Source organism: Schistocerca americana, chromosome 1 (assembly GCF_021461395.2).
Source record: "Schistocerca americana isolate TAMUIC-IGC-003095 chromosome 1, iqSchAmer2.1, whole genome shotgun sequence".
Taxonomy (NCBI): domain Eukaryota; kingdom Metazoa; phylum Arthropoda; class Insecta; order Orthoptera; family Acrididae; genus Schistocerca; species Schistocerca americana.
In genome coordinates this window covers 474,268,004-474,288,782 of record NC_060119.1, presented here as the reverse complement: position 1 = coordinate 474,288,782, position 20,779 = coordinate 474,268,004, and the positions used below count along the sequence as shown (strand labels likewise).

General features: G+C 38.2%; 1 protein-coding gene across 1 annotated transcript in view; it reads left to right on the top strand.

The window, feature by feature from the left end:
• Window positions 1-17,551, top strand: part of LOC124603812 — a 97,264-nt gene extending 79,713 nt beyond the window's left edge. Inside the window, exons 10-11 of the mRNA XM_047136427.1 lie at window positions 8,780-8,935; window positions 16,360-17,551. Coding sequence (XP_046992383.1) covers window positions 8,780-8,935; window positions 16,360-16,559 — 356 coding nt within the window. The 3' untranslated portion in view covers window positions 16,560-17,551. The remainder of the gene's footprint in view (window positions 1-8,779; window positions 8,936-16,359) is intronic.
• The last annotated feature ends 3,228 nt before the right edge of the window (window positions 17,552-20,779 follow it).

The following is a 20,779-nucleotide window of genomic DNA, read 5'->3' as shown; positions in this document are numbered from 1 at the left end:
GACTTCTGCTAAGGTAAATACAGGGTGATAAATACAAAATCAAATTGGAATAATCCAGCAGTATGTTTTATAATGAATAAAAAAATGTGAATGTGGGTAAGCTACTGGGACAGCACAGTGAATGCATTATTGTAGCCAAGGCAAACACAAAGCCAACACCCATCACAGTAGTACAAGTTTAGATACCAAATCGCTCTACAGATGATGAAGAGGTTGAAGAAATGTACAGTGAGATCAAAGAAATTATTCAGGTGGTTAAAGGAGATAAAAATTTAATTGTAATAGGGGACTGGAATTCGTCAATAGGAAAAGGAAGAGAAGTAAACATTTTATGTGAATTTGAACTGGGGAAAAGAAGGAAAGAGGGAGCTGGTTGTATACACGGAAGAGACTTGGAGACACCAAAAAGTTTCAGATTGATTGTGTAATCATAAGACAGAGATTTCGTAACCCAATTTTAAGTTGTAAGACATTTTCAGTGATAGATGTGGACATTGACCGCAGTTTACTGTTTATGAACTATAGATCAAAACTGAAGAAATTGCAAAAAGGTAGGAAATAAATGAGATGGAAACTGGATAGGTGGAAAGAACCAGAGGTTGTTGAGAGCTTCAGAGGGAGCGTTAGGCAAAGATTGACTAGAACAGGGGAAAGGAATACAGCAGTAGATGAATGGGTAGCTTTGAGAGATGAAATTGGGTAGGCAATACAGGATCAAATAAGTAAAAAGACAAAACCTAATAGAAATACTTGGTTAAAACAGCAGATATTGAATTTAACTGATGAAAGGAGAACATATAAAACTGCAGCATATGAAACAAATGAAAGGAAATACAAATGTCTAAAAAATGATATTGGTAGGAAATGCAAAATGGCTAAGTAGGAATTGCTAGGGACAGATGTAAGGATTTGGAAGCATATTTCTCTAAGGGAAAGATGGATACTGCTTACAGGAAAATTAAAGAGGCCTTTGGAGAAAAGAGAAGTAGATGTATGAATATCCAGAGTTTAGATGGAAAACTAGTCCTAAGCAAAGAAGGGAAAACTGAGAGGTGAAAGGAGTATACAGAGGGGCTATACAAGGGAGGTGAATGTGAAGGCAATATTGCAGGTATGTAAGAGAATGTAGAGGAAGATGAGGTGGGGGATCGATACTGCAAGAAGAATTTGACAGAGCACTGAAAGACCTAAGTCGAAACAAGGCTCCTGGAGTAGACGACATTCCATCAGAACCTACTGACAGCCTTGGTAGAGACAGCAATAACAAAGGTATTCCATTTGGTATGCGAGATGTAAGAGACAGGCGAAATACCCTCAGACATCAAGAAGAATGTAGTAAGTCCACTTCAAAAGAAAACAGGTGCTGATGCTGTGAATATTACCAAAATATTAATTTAATAAGCCATGTTTGCAAAATACTAACATGAATTCTACATAGAAGAATGGAAAAACTGGTAGAAACCGACCTCAGGGAAGACCAGCTTGGATTCCAGAGGAATGTAGGAACACGTGAGTCAATACCGACCCTACAACTTACCTTAGAAGATAGGTTAAGGAAAGGCAAACCTACTTTTATAGCATTTGCAGACTTAGATAAAGCTTTTGACAGTGTTGACTGGAACACTGTCTTTGAAATTTTGAAGGTAGCAGGGATAAAATACAGGGTATGAACGGCTATTTACAACTTGTACCGTAACTAGAGTTGCTTGGGCATGAAAGGGAGCAGTGGTTGAGAAGGGAGTGAGGCAGGATGGTGGCCTATCACCAATGTTTTCAATCTGTACATTGAGCAAGCAGTAAAGGAAACAGAAGAAAAAATTGAAGCAGGAGTTGCAGTTCAGGGAGAAGAAATAAAAATTTTGAGGTTTGCCGATGACATTGTAATTCCATCAGAGTCAGCAAAGGACGTGGAAGGCAGTTGAATGGAATGGAAAGGTTGATGCATGATGAACATCAACAAAAGCAAAACAAGGATAAATTAAATCAGATGATGCTGTGAGGATTACATTAAGAAGCAAGGCACTTAAAGTAATAGATGGATTTTTCTCTTTGGGCAGTATAATAACTAATGATGGCCAAAGAAGAGTGGATATAAAATGTAGACTGACAAATGGCAAGGAAAGCGTTTCTGGAGAATAGAAATTTGTTAACATCGAATATAGATTTAAGCGTTGAGAAGTCTTTTTCTGAAAGTATTTGCATGGAGTGTAGCAGTGTATGGAAGTGAAACGTGGATGATAAACATTTTAGACATGTAGAGAATAGAAGCTTTTGAAATGTGGTGGCACAGAAGAATGCTGAAGATTAGGTGGGAGGATCACATATCTTACAAGGAGGCCTTGAATAGAATTGGTGAGAAAGGAAATTTGTGGTACAACCTGATCAGAAGAAGGGATATGCAGTAGTTATTCAGAATGAAGATGCTTGCACAGAATAAAATAGCATGGAATGCTGCATCAAACCAGTCTTTGGACTGAAGACTACAACAACAGTAATATTACGGTTCTCAAAATGATAAAAAAATGGAACAGGAAAATGATACGTGAATAATTGGTTGCTTAACTGAATTGGGTGTAACAATGACTGTTGGAAATATTTAATAATCGTGGTTGTTCGCTGCAGAAGTCCTGAGGTGAAAACATATTCTTTTGTGATTATGATAAATTTGCTGTGACAATTCAGTTTTTTAACATTCTTCACTTATTGATAATAACTCTTTGTAATACACAAACTGAACTGATCCTGTACTACCACTGAACTGAGGCTGACTCACACACTGACTGAACAGCCTTGCTGTTGCAATTGTGATCACTCTTTGTAACTTTTTGACAGTCAATATATCATTTACGTCTTTGTTAAGACTTGCAGGATAAGTACAGTTTCTCACATAGGCACAACTCACACCCATGTTACCACTGTCTCCTGCCACTGTGGCTGGAGAATCACATAATTCATGTAATTTTCAAAAAAATACGTTAATTTTGAAAAAGAAATTAAAATTTCTGAAAGAATGATCATACTAATCACACTGCTAGAAAAAAAATTAGTACACATGAAAAGATGATGTCGATTTTTATTCGATAACGGCATACACCATCTGGGGGGATAGTAGGTGTACTGGTAATGGATTCAGTGTTATTCACCAAGAGATGGTGTATTGGCATAGCTACAAGAGCACTCTCTGTGTCTACTTTTTCACAAGGAATGCTCACAGCCAGAAGGCTCAGTGCAGTGCAGATTTGTGAAGAAAGCAGGCACCATACCACGGAGATGCACTCTTGCTTCCAACAGCCTGTTGAGTGAGATTAAAAGGGGTCAAATTGTGGCCTTCTGAGTGGTGGGGTTCTAGGCGCTACAATCTGGAACCGCTCGACCGCTATGGTCGCAGGTTTGAATCCTGCCTTGGGCATGGGTGTGTGTGATGTCCTTAGGTTAGTTATATTTAACTAGTTCTAAGTTACTGATGACCTCAGAAGTTAAGTCCCTTAGTGCTCAGAGCCATTTGAACCATTTTTGAGTGGTGGGGTGGTGCTTTCAGAGAACTATTGTGTGTTGGATGTTTTGTATCAGTTGTGTAACAATGCTGGTATCAGTGGTCATGTGAACATTGTCACACCCGTAGACAAGTTTCTGGACATCCACGCAGCACAGTCACCCGTCAGGATTGTTGTATTTTAAGGGAGCAGTGGCAGATCATACAGTTACCACAACTCAGATAAGCGGGCTTGTGAGCCTGGACATGTCAACACGAATTGTTGCGAACCAGTTATTAGCACTGGGGCTGTGTTCAAGCACACATATAGCCTGTCCTCCACTCACGCCACAGTATCGATGTGCATGGCTTGACTGGTACCGTCAAAGAATCACTTGGAAGATGGAATGGCACACCATGGTCTTCAGTGATAAGTAGATTATACCTGCACATAAGTGGTGGTCGTCTGCATGTACAACGAAGATCTGGTGAGCACTGTCTCATATAGAGTGCACTCGTCCAAGACACACTGATCCCACCCCAGGTCTTATAGTCTGAGGTGTGATAAGCTACAACTCTCTTTAGCCTTTTGTGGTTCTGGAGGGGAGGATAACCAGCACTCTATACATACAGACTGTTGTTAGACTTGCTCTTTTGCCATTTTTGCAACAGGAAGGTGATGTGTTGTTCCAACAGAATAATGCCCACCCACATACTGCCAGTGACACTCAGTGTGTTCTGCAAGACGTGCAGCAGCTCCCCTGGTCAGCACAATCTCCAGGTTTGTCTTCAATTGAGCACATGTCGGATATGATAGGACGAGAAGTGACTTGTGTTACTCATCAGCCAACAAGTCGTACAGAACTGTGTTAACAAGTTGAGCAGGTGTGGCATAACATATTCCAGGATGGTATTTGCCATTTGTGTGATCGATTGGATGCCAGTCAGTGCCGGCGTTGCTGCTCGTGGAGGCTACACTGCATACAAATATGGGTGTTTCAGCATGGGCTGATACCTGGTACCCAGAACGACTTGTGCTACTGATCTGTAAAGGCAGTCACTCATGTGCTCCATATACTGTTGCAATAATAAATCCTGAGTGAATTGAAAACCTCTAAAAGTGTGTACTAATTTTTTTCTGGCAATGTAGTATTTAAATTCCTGTGGGTGACTGCTAAAGCCCAAAGTAAGAAAGAAAGAATCCTAAATTAAAATAAGCAAAGGTAAATGTGGAATGATGTGAAATTGTCAAAAAATGAAAATATTGTTGTAAAATCATCATTGTAAGTACACAGTGGAAAGCCAAGGATGGAATAACATCAATATTATGAAAAGGATAGATTGCTACTCACCATGTGCGGGAGGCATTGAGTCACAGTCAGTAATAACAAAGAGACTGCTACACATTTACATCTACATTATTACTCTGCAATTCACAATTAAGTGCCTGACAGAGCTTTGAGTCAGAAGGCCTTCTTCCAAAATAGAACGAAATAGAGTGCCTGTGCCCCTCCCCCCACCCCACCCCCAACACCACTAACACACACGCTGTGGCCAGAGACAGTAGTCATGCGTGTATGAATGTGTGTTTTACTACACTTACGAACCAGCCACTTGCTGTTCCATAAGTGGATTTCTCTTAATCTGCAGTGAAGTAGCACTTTGCTGGCCAGCTAGTGTTCTTATCAATGACTGAAGCTGAGATTGTTGCAACAGATACAGCTGTGACAGAAGTATAGTTAAATTAACTTTGTAGGGAAATTCCAGTGTTGAAAGCTCTACTTGATCGCCTTTGTAGCTGACTGGTTAGCACCTCTGCCTTCAGAGCAGAAAGAAATGGGTTTCATTCCTGGTACCTCCTCAGAATTTTTAAGAAGTAGGAAGGTCTTAATGGGGTCGACTCAGCTTCAAGAGACCTAATGAGGAGCTGCTTGAATAAGGAAGCAGCGACACCATCCGAATTTACCTACTGTCAGTAATGACTGGAGGGGCTGGTGACATGCCGATCACATGTCCCACGATCTTAGATCATGCCTTGCCTTGTAGGCAGTGTGTGGCGAGTCAGAACAAGTCTAGGACCCCCCTCCCCCTCTCTCTCACTCCTCCCCCCTCCCTCTCTCTCTCTCTCTCTCTCTCTCTCTCTCTCTCTCTCTCTCTCGCTCGCTCGCTGTGTGTGTGTGTGTGTGTGTGTGTGTGTGTGTGTGTTCAAAAATGCTCAAATCATATAGATATGTGTTTCCTCTTTTTTCTGAGAGCTACTTCAGTAAGGTAAATTAAAATTGAAATTGAACCAAGTTTATGCCCAGTGGCAGATGTCTTCACAAGCCACTCAAGCGTGTAACTTATGCATATTTGCTTGATGTGATGTAAAATTTCAAGCTTTAGTAGTGTTATGGCACCCATACCATGGAAGTGCATGAAAGGGCCAGAGCTGGTCACAGCAAGTACAAGCTAGCTGTGTCAGGTACCTGCCTGTGAGCACACTTACCAGTAGGCAAAATTCTGGCAACAGTCTGCCACACACACATGCACAAGTTAGCAAAAAACAATGGCAGTGTGAGCTGAATGACGGCTCTCAACAGATGTGTTTTCTGGATTCCATTTCTGTGAGCCATGGATTGTGTGGAACAAGCTTAACATGAGCCCCCAACCAATGCTTACAGGCATTAATTGGACACCTTTTCATTTGCCAGTTTTGTTGCGTCTGTGGAGTACACAGTGGTCCATGGTTTGAGAAGAAAATTGTTCATTTTCTCTGGACACAAGACTGTTGTTTTCCTGTGACATGCGGTCAGGTGACATGCTCATATCACTTAAAAGTGTATGCCCTCCAGGCTCAATGTTTGAGCAGAACTTGTTCTAATGTTAATTGTAGCAGTCACTGACCATATGCACAACAAAAAGATTTTCACCAAATAAGCTTTCAGCCAACAAAGCCCTTGTCAGAAATAGACAAAACACACACACACACACACACACACACACACACACACACACACACACCACGATCATAGTCTCTGGCAGCTGAAGCCAGACAATGAGCAGTATCAGCAGCACATTATGGGAAAGGCAACTGGGTGGGGACAAGGAGGAGGCTATGGTGGGGAGGGGGAGAGATAGCAGGGTAGGGGTGAGGGATGGTAAAGTGCTGCTGGGCAGCATGCAGGGACAAAGTGGAAAGACGGTAGGGCAGGTAGGTGCAATCAGGTGCTTAGACAGAGGTGTGGGGGAGAGATGGGAGCAGGGTAGTGGAAAAGGAGAAAAGTAAAAAGACTGAGTGTGTTGGTAGACTAGAGGGCTGTGTAGTGCTGGAATGGGAAAAGAGAAGGGACTAGACAGTTGCGGACAATGTCTAATGAAGGTTGAGGCCAGGAGGGTTACAGGAATGTGGGATATGTTGCTGGGAGAATTCCCAACTGTGCATTTCAGAAAAGCTGGTGTTGGTGGGAAGGATTCATATGGCACAGGCTGGCAAGCGGTTACTGAAATAAAGAATGTTTTGTTGGGTTGCGCACTCAGCAACAGTGCAGTCCAGTTGTTTCTTGGCCGCAGTTTGTCAGTGGCCATTGATGCGGATAGATAGCATGTTGGTTGCCATGCAGCACAGTGGCTGCAGGTTAGTTTGACATTCTATCCTGGATTTTCCATTGTTTGATTTAGTAACTTACATTTTATTTACAGTTATACACACAAACATGTATTTTGTGTTGTATTAGTTCACACTTTATTACAATGACTGGATATTGAGTAATGGTCAGACTTAGAGGTTTTTCCCCTCCCTTCGTGAGGTGATGGGTTAATGCAGTATTGTGTACCTTCAGTGGTGTATACTCATGAGGAAAAACAGTACTTTTATTCTTCATTGCTCTGAGACTAGGTTTAATGGAACCAAGCCTTATCAGCCATTATGGACAACAAGTCAACTGAACTTTGCGCAAATTTTGCTGTCATAATGTCACACAATACCACACTGAATAACACATGGGCACTCAGATTGTTCATCTTGCTGATATCTCCCCCAAATCCAAATGTTCATGTTTTTTATCCAATCACTTGAGATGTTTACAATTTCTATTATATTGTGGATTACGCACAGGTGTCATCTAGTACATCATCATAAGTTTTGGTGACTGTGCTAATATGCTGTGGATGTTTCGGAGACTAGGCATCACTGATGCCCATATGATCACAAAGTAATACAGTGAAGCATTGGTAAGGTATATCAAGTAATGGAACAAAGTTCTTGTTTATGTTTTCAGCACTTCTTTTGTATCCCTGGTCATTTTTCCAGTCAGTATTCCCTTTTATTAATTTAAAGTAAGACAAAATTGTTCAAAAGTTTATTTTCAGTCATTTTTAGCAAAATATTTTATGTTAGGCTAGACCATGACTGTTATAAATATCAGTTGAAACTGTAATATAAAAAATGTGACTGGTTACAGTAACCCAACAGATGATAAGAAATTTCTGTAGCTGTATAAAAATTGCTTATCAATGAGATAATATAAAGTCATTTAGTAGAAAAAAAATCTTCTCACTAAGTGGCAGCAGAAGAACACACTTATAAAGGTATTGAAGTTTGCAGGCATTCGGAGCCAATGGCTCCTTCTTCTGACAGAAGCTTTGAAGAGGAAGGAAGAGGCGAGAAGGAAAGACTTTCCTTCTCATCTGCCTGTTAAGTCTACCCGCACCCAGGGTTGTGGTTGACTCTATCCCTTTTCCTACCTCATGAATCCTTTTCCTTCACCCCTCTTTCTTCCCCTTCAATCCTTCTGCCAGAAGGAGCAGTCACTGGCTCCGAAAACTTGCAAACTTTAATACAAAATCAAACAATGGAAAATTCAGGATGGAATGTAACAATATTGTGAGAGGGAAAGTTGCCACTCACATATAGGGGAGATGCTGAGTTGCAGAGAGGCACAACTAAAAGATTTTCACACTTACTTTAATACCTTTATATGTGTGTTCTTCTGCCACTGTTAGGTGAGCAGATTTTTTTGTCTACCCAATTACAAAATATTTTCAAAAATTAATCATTTTTGTAGATAATATGAAGTGATTTTTGAGCATATTTACCTGTTATCATCAGTAGTGGCATAGAGAAACACAATAGTTAGCAGCGTCTTATTCTTGTTAATATATGACTTATCTCAATGAAGCTGTACTGTAATTTGTGTAAAGTGACCAGAATGTAATGGTAATTTCTGGCATTAATATTTGAGAGATTGTTAGTAGTTCAATTACAACTCATTATAATATGATATACAGATTTCCTGCTGTTCCACTACAGCAAATGTTTCATTTCAGATCCTTGGGAATTTCTTCTTAATGATAAAGAAAATGAAACAAAGTTCAAATTCAGTTTAAAGAAATCATTGCTGCAGTGTGGCAAAGCAAAGCTTCTCACCGGTTTTAATGTGGCAGTCACACCAAGTGTGAAACCACCACCACAGGAAATGAAAGGTAGTTGTGCTTGTTTCATCATATATGCACTGTTATTTTGCAAACAGACCATATGAATGTAGAGAAGTTCATTGATAATTGTAAGAACTGGAAGTCTCTTTCACCAATGTTAATATCAGTGACCTATTTCCTCAAACCACCAAAAATGAACATGACAGTTATGAAACAAATCAGATTTTCTGTGTTACTCTTCCCAGTTAAGCTTGCTGTAAGTAGAATCTTAATCTCAGTTTAAGAATAAAGAAAAAATGTGTAGTAGAATATTTGGTTCTGTAATTACATCTTCTGATTGTTCTATAATTATTCAGCTGTTTTAAGAGTGAGGTTTTTTTAGCTACTATCACTGTTTTAATTTAGCGTGCAATCAAATTTGAAGACAATAAATGCCCTTTGGATAATTTCAGATAGCACCTCAGGAAGCTGAGCCAACTACATCATTAGGATTCATGTTTGCTATTGATGTGATACCCTTTCATCAGAGCTACTCAGTGCCACAAACTGTTCAATACCAAAAGCCTTGGTCATGTCCAAATGCCCACCCATAGTTTAGTTTCTGGGTAAGAGAAGAAAGCACATTGAAAACAAACCTGAATCTGAAAGTGAGGTGGTGAGTGTATAGTGAGGCAAAACACTTGCTAGCAAACAACCTCAGCAATATTCCACTCACACAAGACTTGCTCAGGTATTGGGGCTCTTCTTGAAGTAATCATCTGAATAGGTTACCTGTAGAAAATTGTGAAGCCAGAAATGACTTTCTCAGTTCAAATCATCCCATTCCCAGTGGGGGATTATGCCACTAACAGGTTCAAACATGGGAGACTTGGGGGAGAACTCCCTTTAAAAAAGTTTCATGGATGACAAACCATAACAAAACACTGACACTATATAATAATTTGTTGTGAAGAAGAGAGAGACAGAGAGAGAGAGAGAGAGAGAGAGAGAGAGAGAGAGAGAGAGAGAGAGAGAGAGAGAAAGAGAGAGAGAGAAACGATTTAGCGGAAATTGCTAATCCTGATATAACAAGTAAAAGAATAAAAGAATATGCAGGATATGCATGACAGCATATTAATAGAATAGGAAGAGATGGGCGTTATTTGGATAAATTTCTATCTAGGCAATTATTCAAAACATTTTATGTGGGGGGGAGGAGATTATTCCTTTCTATGAATAAAAATAATTATTTATTGTTTATTATTCATAATTTAATAAATTACATAGCATACCACCAAATTCCCCCCCTCCTCCTCCTCCTCCTCCAGCCTTCACACTCTCGCATATAACCATTGTTTGTTCCTATAGCTCAACAGCCTGTGCAGTTAAACTGCCGATGCGGACCAATTCAGCTGACTCTGCACTTGTCAGTATTGAATATAAATAACCTATATACAGCTCACACAGGTAGCTATGAAGTTTTAACACAGGTTATAAGTGTTCAGTATGCACATCTACTATTGCATGGAAAACATTTAATAAGGATAGCTTTGCTCATCTTTTTCACAGTTGTAGTACATGCTCAGACGTAACAGATGATGTTGTAGTATGATATTCTTTTTGAGCATCTTTGAAAAATCAAGGTTCGGAGTTTTGCGATCCTGTTAAGTATTGTATGAAAGCTCCGACTGTCTAGCAGCAATGTAAGCACAACGGACATAAATTGGCAAACCAGAAATCAGCACGTACTGGGTTAGTCACATTCTCACCAGCCCTCCTGCTCCCAATCTTCCATCAAATACTGTATCACTACAGCAAATCGTGTTTCTTTGAAAAAGAATGATGATGATAATCTATATAAATAAAAATGTAATGTTCATTTGTTCAAATCTTGTGTCTCTGAATGTTCTTCACTGATTGCTTGCAGTTCTTCACTGATTGCTTTGAAATTTTGACGCAGTGTTGCATGCTAATATGCACATGCTTTTGTATACCTATTGTAGTGCCATCTTTTGAACATAACAGTGACATATTGCTCATGCCGGACAGCATGCTTTGTGACAGTTGTGGTTTCATTGTCTTCCTCTGTCATTTTTAACTACAATAACAAGGCCCTTAAATATATATCCTTTCTCCTTATACATAATTTTAAACAAAAAGTGTATACACAAATATGTGCTGTTTTTGTTTCCTTCATTACAGTTGGTTTCAACACATAACAGGGAAGTTTTATTTATGGAGTATTATTAGAATATTACCACAGAATCTGAATTGTCCAATACTTTGTAATCCTACCCGTTGCCAAATAACAATATGCAAAATACTATCATTGAAGCTACTATACTCGCAGATCCAGCAACAGGAGAGGTCTCTTATACCCCATATTCCAATAGTTCCAATCGGTTTACTCATCCATTTTAAGAGATTTCAGTTCCCAATTGAGGTCTTGTTTGCAGTAACAATAAACAACGCTCAAGGTTAGAGAGAGAGAGAGAGAGAGAGAGAGGGGGGGGGGGGATGAGGGGATGGGCAGAGGAGATGGACAGAGTGGGGAGGAGTAGTATATGGACAAAGAGAGGGAAGGGAGTTGATGGACAGAGAGAGGGGGGAGAAGAAGATTAGCCAGTTCCCATACATATTTAACAATTCCAAAGCATTGACAGATTTGCATAGGGGGAGGAGGAGATGGACAGAGAAAGTAGGGAGGAGGTGATGGACAAAGAAGGGAAGGAGAGATAGGGCACATATCCGATTTCCATACATATTTACCAATTGCAAAGCATCGCCGGGTTTGCTAGTAATATGATAATAACAGTGTTGATTTGTGGTGAGCTACAATCAAGGTATATTAAGAAATTGTGATGAAACAAACATTTATTACCCACACATTCATGTGTATACCACAAATACAGTGTAGATTATTTATGTGCAGCCACAGAACAAAGTTAAAGTTCATAAAACCTTAATGAGCTACGGCAGGATGAGCAAGCAAACTTGATGGTGGAAGAATAATTCCAAAAAAGTATGTAAGTCCTCACACAGTTGTTATCAGCACAGTAATTAATAGTCCAATACAGTAGAGAGCAGCCAGGCTCCAGTAGTGCATCACGAGGATGATCTCACAGTCTTCGGTCAGTGAACTGTATGCCAGTGGTGCTACTGGCAGGCAGGAGCAGGGGGGTCGCCAGGAGTGCCACCTGCGTAAATGTAGATCCTGTGTTGCCATGCCCCACAACCTCTTTGGCTCAGTATCATCAATGTCTACTGTCATGGAATGGTTATCTGGGTGAGATACAAGAATTATTGATCTGACAACAAGTTACAGAACTGTTTCATACACAAAAATATCATTGTAGAAATTTACCCAATTCTCCCATTGTAGAAGCTATGGTATTATTGACACCTCTCAGCTGTTACAAAAGTGTGATCAGCACTGCATACCTCCTGGATCAAGGATTTGAAGGGAACTGTCTCAGAAAAAAAGCAAAATAATTTTCATTTGCTTTGGAAATTATTGACCTCCTGTTCTTAGGGACTGGCTAGGCAAACATGTAGACAGTAAATAGCTGTGGACATGTTACAAGTGTATAGCACCTGAATTTACCTGAAGATAAATAAAAGAAAAAAAAATATTTCAGGCATATTGAAGTGTGGGATTGGAGCCCACGTTGTTTCTGGCAGTGAAACATAAAGCATATGCATCATAGTGTATTGTGAATGAATATTTATTCTAGTTATAACACAGACCTTCAGACATTGTTTGTTGTTAATCTTATCCAATATGGACATTTTAGAACCTGTGACTGTTAATTGAATGTAAATACATAACACTGAAACCAGTCACTTTTTTGAATAGTTATTTATTGTTCCATGAACTGGTTTTTGAACCTTTTCAGGTTCATCCTCAGATGGTTTTCTGGAAGTTACATTACTATTTCTAGCATAATGCTGGTTGCTGGCTCTGTGACAAGAAGATGGAACCTTTAATGTATCGCCATGACTATTGTTTTTTTTTTGCCGAAATGGATGCAAAATTTAAATTTTTACTTACTGTGGCAGTATGGGCACCTTTTTTCGTTTGTGTCCATCTTTCTGCTTCCATTTTTGATAGCCAGTTGGTACATCACTTTGCACACTTGTACACAATCTGTATTCATGTACACTGTGACAGTGAAACTTTGCCAGAATCCAGCATGTGCTACACAACTGTTGCTTGTAACAAAGATCTTGACAAAAAGATATGGTGTAGGCCTATTTTGCTCAGAGATGTAACTTGTTCTTGCTTACATGTGTTAAAGTCGATATAAGGACAAATATTTTAATCAGACTGGTGTTAACGTGAGAGCGCAAAATCATATGAACAAATAAATGAATTACTACAAGAACAAACTTCAAGTGATCTGATGTCTTATTTCTATTCATATATTAATGTATAATAAAGTCAATTTATGAGCAAATATTGTAATCAAGATTGGCGTTAACATGAATGTCCAGGTATAAAATAATACGTAATTGACATAGTCTAGAAAGATCCTGAATACATGAGCAACAAGTGTATGGCTTAGTTCAAAAGCATTAATTTCAAATTTTCAGAAAGCCAACACCAGTTTGTTCATACATATGTCTTCTTTCCATCCAGACCAACATAAAAAAGCATTCTTCAGAACAATGATTAATCACATGCTTAAAATCCTAATGCACACAAGTTAAAGAAAAAATGAAACAGAAATTCAATCAATTGCCCCCAGCAGTGGGTACAATCCTGCAATAATAGATAAACTAATCCATACAGCAAAATCAAATCAACCAACTGCTGAACAACCACCCACAAACAAGAAGACCACATTTATAAGCATGCCTTCCCTAGTTGAAGATTTATCACTGAATTGTCAGCCTCTTCAAGACATACAACATAAAAATAAGCTTCTTCACCAACAACAAAATACAAAATAAAATCTTACACAACACCAAAACCGCTATACAACAGTATCAAAAGTGAGGTGTGTACAAGCTCATTTGCAACTGATGTCCAAGCTTCTACATTAGACAAACTGGCAGAAGCTTCACGGTAAGATTTACAGAACACATAGATGCTCCGGCCGTTGTGGCCGAGCGGTTCTAGGCGCTTCAGTTCAGAACCGCAAGACCGCTACAGTCGTATGTTCCAATCCTGCCTCGGGCATGGATGTGTGTGATGTCCTTAGGTTAGTTAGATTTAGGTAGTTCTAAGTTCTAGGGGATTGATGACTTCAGATGTTAAGTCCCATAGTGCTCAGACCCATTAGAACCACATAGATGCACTCCATCCTAACAACCTCAACAAATCCATCTTTGCCTCACATCTTGCCGAACAGAATCTTTCTGCAAACAACATATAACAAAATCTCCAAATACTCCATTCTGTCAACAGAGGCAGGTTACTTGGTCTTCTTGAAGAAATTGAAATATTTACCTACAAAAATACAGCAGCTGACTACTTACTCAGTGACCAGACTAAACACAGAAACAAATTTTTCCTTCAGAACTTCAAAGAATTATTAGTTCATAACAAGTAACCAGTCAACCAACCCTACACTGCTTCCACCCCCCCTCCCCCCACCAAACCCCCCACCCCCACCCCCCAAAAAAATCCCTCTCCTTACATTCTAACTACACTGATGTCAATGTAAGTATCCAACCGCACAATAAAACCTGCACTGTATTTCTAAATGGTAAAGCCCATTACTGTTAACATTAATCAGTACTTTTATATGTATTACCTGTAACTGAAACAAACAGTATATGCCTTTACTGATATCCCAGATCACATTAATATGAGAATAGAAATAAGTCAACAGTTCATTTGCTATTTTCTTCTTGATTTTAAATGTAAAGTGTATGGCCTTACAAACAGCTTTAGTTCATTACAAACACTATAACTTTTATACTTACCTTTAGCTAAAATAGACTGACTCTACCCTTAGTAACATACCAGATCTTGTTACTGCAAGAATAGAAATAAGACAGCAGTTCATTTGAAGGTTTGTTATTGTTTTAAGTTTAAATATAAAGGTCATGGTCATACAAACAGCTGTACCTCATTACAAATACTATAACTCTGTATTATTTTATTCCTGTACGTTCATGTTAATGTCAATCTCGATTATAATATTTGCTCATAAATTGACTGTATTATACATTAATGTAAGACATCAAATCACTTGAAGTTTGTTCTTGTAGTAATTCATTTATTTATTTATATTATTTTGTGCTCTCATGTTAACACCAGTCTTATTAAAATATTTGTCCTTATATCGACTTTAACACATGTAAACAAGAACAAGTTACATCTCTGAGCAAAATAGGCCTACCCCATATCTTTTTGTCAAGATCTTTTTTACAAGCAACAGTTGTGGAGCACATGCCAGATGCTGGCCAAGTTTTGCTGTCACAGTGTAAATGAATACAGATTGCATACAAGTGTCTAAAGTGATGTACCAACTGAATATCAAAAATGGAATCAGAAAGATGGACACAAACGAAAAAAGGTGCCCATACTGCCACAGTAAGTAAAAAATTTAAATTTTGCATCCATTTCAACAAAAAAACAATAGTCATGGCGATACATTAAAGGTTCCATCTTCTTGTAACAGAGCCAGCAACCAGCATTATGCTAGAAATACTAATGTAACTTCTAGGTTCGATAACTTGTTCCTGGAACAATAAATAACTATTCAAAAAAGTGACTGGTTGCAGTTTTATGTATTTACATTTGTTTTTTTATTTTTCAAAAATCACATAACTGTGGACAGATAATCTGCAATCTGGATAATCTGCATCCGGATAATTGGGAGCTAACTGTATCTGAATTAGTGTCACTAGGGTATCTGCCAGAATAAAGGTATCAGTTGCAGAATATGGGAGAAACAAAAAAGAAAATATGGAGTGTCAACAGTTGTGTGTGTCAATGAAGACAGACTGCTGCTGGTGTCAGGAAACAAATGTGTTAATGAAAGGTACTACACAGCTGTTGTTGACCCATCATGCTGGAGTCTTGACAAGGAATATAAACAACTAAAGAGGCTATGGTAGATTTTTCTTTTTACTGTGAAAAAAATGAGGGCTATGCTGAAAAAGTACCGCATGTCACATCAAGTTTGTGGGAGCAAAGGATAAAAAGTGAAAACTGCGTTATCCCATAAATACATTATCTCATACTTCACAGAAGCTGTAAAACCTAGAGCTTTAGATGCAGACTTTTCTTTCTCTCTCTCTCTCTCTCTCTCTCTCTCTCTCTCTCTCCCCCCCCCCCCCCTCCCTCTCCCTTTCTCTCCCCCCCCCTCCCCCTCTATCTTGTGTGTGTGTGTGTGTGTGTGTGTGTGTGTGTGTGTTTTTGATTTTTACCAAGGGATTTTTGTAACCATATTTACACCTAAGCATATGCAATAATTTTAAAACCAGCTGTTCTTCTTGCTGCACATACTAGAGATCTGCATTGTTACCAAATATTTCAGGTATAGTTGAAAGTTGTGGAGGTACATTTATAGAAGCCATGAAGAAACTTCCAGCAAATTCTTTCATAGTATCTTGCAGTGAAGACAAGCATATGTGGCCAAAATTAAAGAAGCTTGGGTCACCTGTCGTTGGAGCTGAAACTTTACTCTTGGGAGTTTTGCAACAGAAGTTAAATTTGAATACTTACCTTCTCATATGAGCACTACTTGGTAACTTGTATGTACACCTATGTATATATAATAGTACTTTTTTATTGTATTTTCTCTGTACTCTTACTGATGTGTTTGTTAACAAGTAATGATTTGAATATCATATGTGGGATGTCATTCAGTGCAGCTCGTTTTTATATTTTCTTATAAGCTGACAATGTTCATTGTTATGTACACATATTTTTATGTGTAAAATAGAAATCTTTATAGGAATGCAAGTTTTCATGGTGATATACATTGATAAAACTGTCTCATGCTTCCAGTCACATCAAGTTGTTTAGATACCACAAGCTTTTGACCTAGTACTTCTCAGCCATTGTCAAGTGGTTGCTATAAGGATGGCAGCAGCAGCCACATGGCATTATGATGCTGCAGGCTGTGATGTCACTAGTGCCTAGTCCAGTGCCATATAACACAATGTTTTGATTGCAAGACAGCCACACCCGCTTCAACCTTCCTATGGCTGGGTCCCAAGACTTGCTTAACTTCAATCTCTATTGAGGGTATCTTAGAAATTTTTTTCTCACTCGCGTCTTTTATGATGCCGTACCAGAAACCGTGTGTCTGTATAATGATAAGACAAATGGTTTCTGGTTCAGCCTCATGAAAGAAGTGACTGAGATAAAAATGTCTGAAAACACCTCAATAAAGATGGTAGTCTGCAGTTAAGCTTAGCTTGGAAACAGACTGTTAGAAGACTGAAGTATTTGTGGCAGTCTTGCAACTGAAACTTTACCTTATACAGCACTGAAATGGGCGCCAATAACATCACAGGCAGTAGTGCCACTATATCTGGAAGCTCGATAGAATTTTATCAATAGAAAGCTTTGTAAATCAAGTAACAGAAGCAGCCACAAGGCATGTTTATGTACATATTTGCTTTTGTAGTGAGATACAAAAACATCACATTTCTTTGAAATCTTGTAGCTTCCCATTTGTACAATGAGAAAGATATATTTTTGTAATACATATTTATCTTATGCATCTGTGTTTTATTACTAACAAAAATTCGTTGCATTCTTCTTTACAATTAGCAATTGCTCTCATTCTGAGGTCAAGTGAAGATAATCAGCTTCAGGTTGGATTACTTTAAAATCCGTTGGCAGGCAGTAGAAGTTTCACTCTGTGTCCAGTTGAAAATCCCAGTTTTATGCATGCAGATCATTAGATAAAGTAGTTTGTTGCAATCCCAGGAGGAAAAAAAAAAGTCTCATATGACATGTTGAGTGTCTTTTATACGGGGCTCGTGGTAAGTTTTGTCTTATTTACACCAATCTGTTCCACTCTCTTACCACACAATGCAGCCTTTGTTTAACTTGCACTCTACAAACGAGGAGTGTCTCTTATACTTTTTGATGTGGATGTAACTAGACCAATGTAGAAGTGCAAAAAATGAGAAAAAAGGAGAAAAACTGAAATTTAACCTTCTGTATCATTGTGAATAATTAATATCCTGTGAAGGCAGTCACATACAGCCATCAAAAAGCATTAAAGTAGGTCTGGAGAGAGAAATTTTAGACAATACTAGGAAAAGAGTGATATTGAAGTTTGAAAAATGCTGCAATGTTTTGATTTGTCATGTTTCTTAATGCACCACACATCATTGATCTCCATGTGAATGGTTGCCTTTCCTCATTCTTGCTTTTCAGCATGATGAAAAGAATACCAAAAGCTCCTAATTTGCATTTGTAACCATAAGTAAATAATGAGGCAAGTGCCAAAAAAATGAAAACTTGAGTTGTTGGTGAAATTCCACTGTAAATGCCAAAGCCAACAATTTATGCTCTGATACAAGTGCCAGAACATCAGGAAACCATTTACAGCTGACACAAGATGGCATTAAGGTCTAACTCCAACATCAGTGTTAAAATAATCAGTCATGCGCCAACTCTCTGTCCTCTGTTAGCGTCTTGCGCCTTGCTCTTGTGTGAATTGCTTATGACTGAAGCAGGTCTGTGGTTTGTTTGCAACAATAGAGCATTGCTGAAGTAATTATTACAGATACATAATATACAGTATTGCAAAATAGAAAGGAAAACTGGACCAAAATGGAGGAAGAGAGGTGAAGGTAGTGCTCAAAGTGAAAGGAAGAAACTACACAGTGAAGAAAAGGAATATACTCGAAAAGATAATATTGTGGGTCCAACTAAAGAGGCTCCCAAGCACAAGGTAGGTCTTGACTGTTGTTTGAGCATTATTGTAAGGCTTTGAATCAACATAAGTAATGTTAAGTATTTTAATGCATTTAATTTATTATTGATACTAATTTCATATTGGCAAAAATTATTGTTCTGATTATGAGGTTATAGTCAACAACTGTCATGGAATTATTTACTCACTTGCAAAGTCCTAGGTATGGTGATTTAAAAATGTTATTATATATACTGTTTCACTCTTTCAGGTTTTCTGTAAATGTCAATTTAAATGCAGACAGTTTTCATAAGACCAGAAACTTAAGTTTTTTAATAATTTCTACTCACTAAAAGATATAGTGACGCAAAATACCTATGCAATGTCTGATGTATGTGTTTGCAAAGTGAAGAGGTGAAGATCAGAAATAAATGATAGTAATGAAACTGCTCAGCTGTGTACTGAGTAAGGAGCTGAATAACAGGTAAAATCTAAGAAACAAAGAAATAACTGTATGACTATATGCTACACATTGCCTAATGGTGAGGGATATGTAATAAGAGAATGTAAAGGGACACTTTGTGAGGTTCCTGGTTTGACCAAAAGCAGAGTGGTGAGATCCATCTGTGAAGTAAAGCAAGGAAATAAGGAAAAACCCACTGGAATTATGCAGAAGAAGATTAAAAGCTGGTTGTTGTTCATATTAATGCCATACCAAGGCAAGAACCCTGCTATTCGAGAGAAAGTATCACCTGACAAAGAATATGTATGTGAAGACTAATTGTTTTTCGTTTATTCAAGGAATTTCAAAAGCAATGTGATGACACTAAAATCACGGACTATTCCTGTGCTAAAGTCTTTAAAGACATATTTCCCAAACTAAAATTTCATCGTTTGTCATGCGGCACATGATTTAAATGTAATCTTGAAGCCATTGATGTGTAATCCCAATAATAAAGACAATAAGCTGCATCTATAACTCCATCACCAAAAGCAAAGAAAGCTATGGATTCCATGAAAGTTGAAACAATCAAGGGTCAAGGTCCTGTCTTGGAAGTATGTACAGCAGCAATGTATTTACAAAAAGTGATATCTCTTCCTTGGTTAAGGTACAGTGCAATGTACTATTTACGGCAGCTCCAAATTCTCTGGTATGAGCCGTATGTGTTAGGAATGGGAATGGAATTGTTTCTTGTGGCATAAAGCCTTGACATCAAAACTTTACTTCTAAAAGAAACTGGTAATGTGGAGTGACAACTGCTGTGGGCAGAATAAAAACAAGATAATGATTTTTCTCTGGGTCTACGTAACAAGAAAGGGCTACTTTACCAAAACAGAACACAAGTTTTTTTGTGGAAGACGCGCTTTTATGTCTTGCGATCGTGATTTTACTCATATTGAGAAACAAAAGAGGCTAACTGTGTTGAGGTTCCAAAAGATTTAGTTTGCCTCATGATTGAAGCTATGCACATCGTTAATAGTGATTGTTATGAATTTCACCAATGTGTAGTTTAAGAGGCACAGTGGACTAAACTGACTGCTGAATGGCTAGGCATACTGCAAGTTTGGTCATCTCCTAATGCGATTGAAAGAGTTCGAAAAATATTGCATCTTGAAGAGAATTGTGAAGCCTTCTGATCTTCAATACATGCACCTGGGAACACTATACTATGAATCTAAGTTGTCTGAAAAAAAGAGTAGGGATTTAGCTAAAATGATTCAATGTGTGAAAGATGAGAATAAGTGGTTTTATGAGAACCTTGTGAAGTGAGTGAAAATGGGCACGATGGCACTTCCATCGTTATGTGTTTAAGCCCATTGTATATAGAACATATAATTTTCTTCAAATTTTGTATCATTTTGTTCTTAAACCTATTAAGCTAGAATAAAAAATACATATAGTTTTTGTGTTCGGGTTGTGATCCCTAACTTTTATAATGCTTTTGTGTAAGTGCTATATACATTTTGTTGATAATCTCTAAATCAGTTTTTTGGCACTTGATTTATTATTTATTTATGTGCCACATTTTATATGTCAGTGGTGAAAACCAAAAGAACAAGCCCAGTGCTAAACTAAATA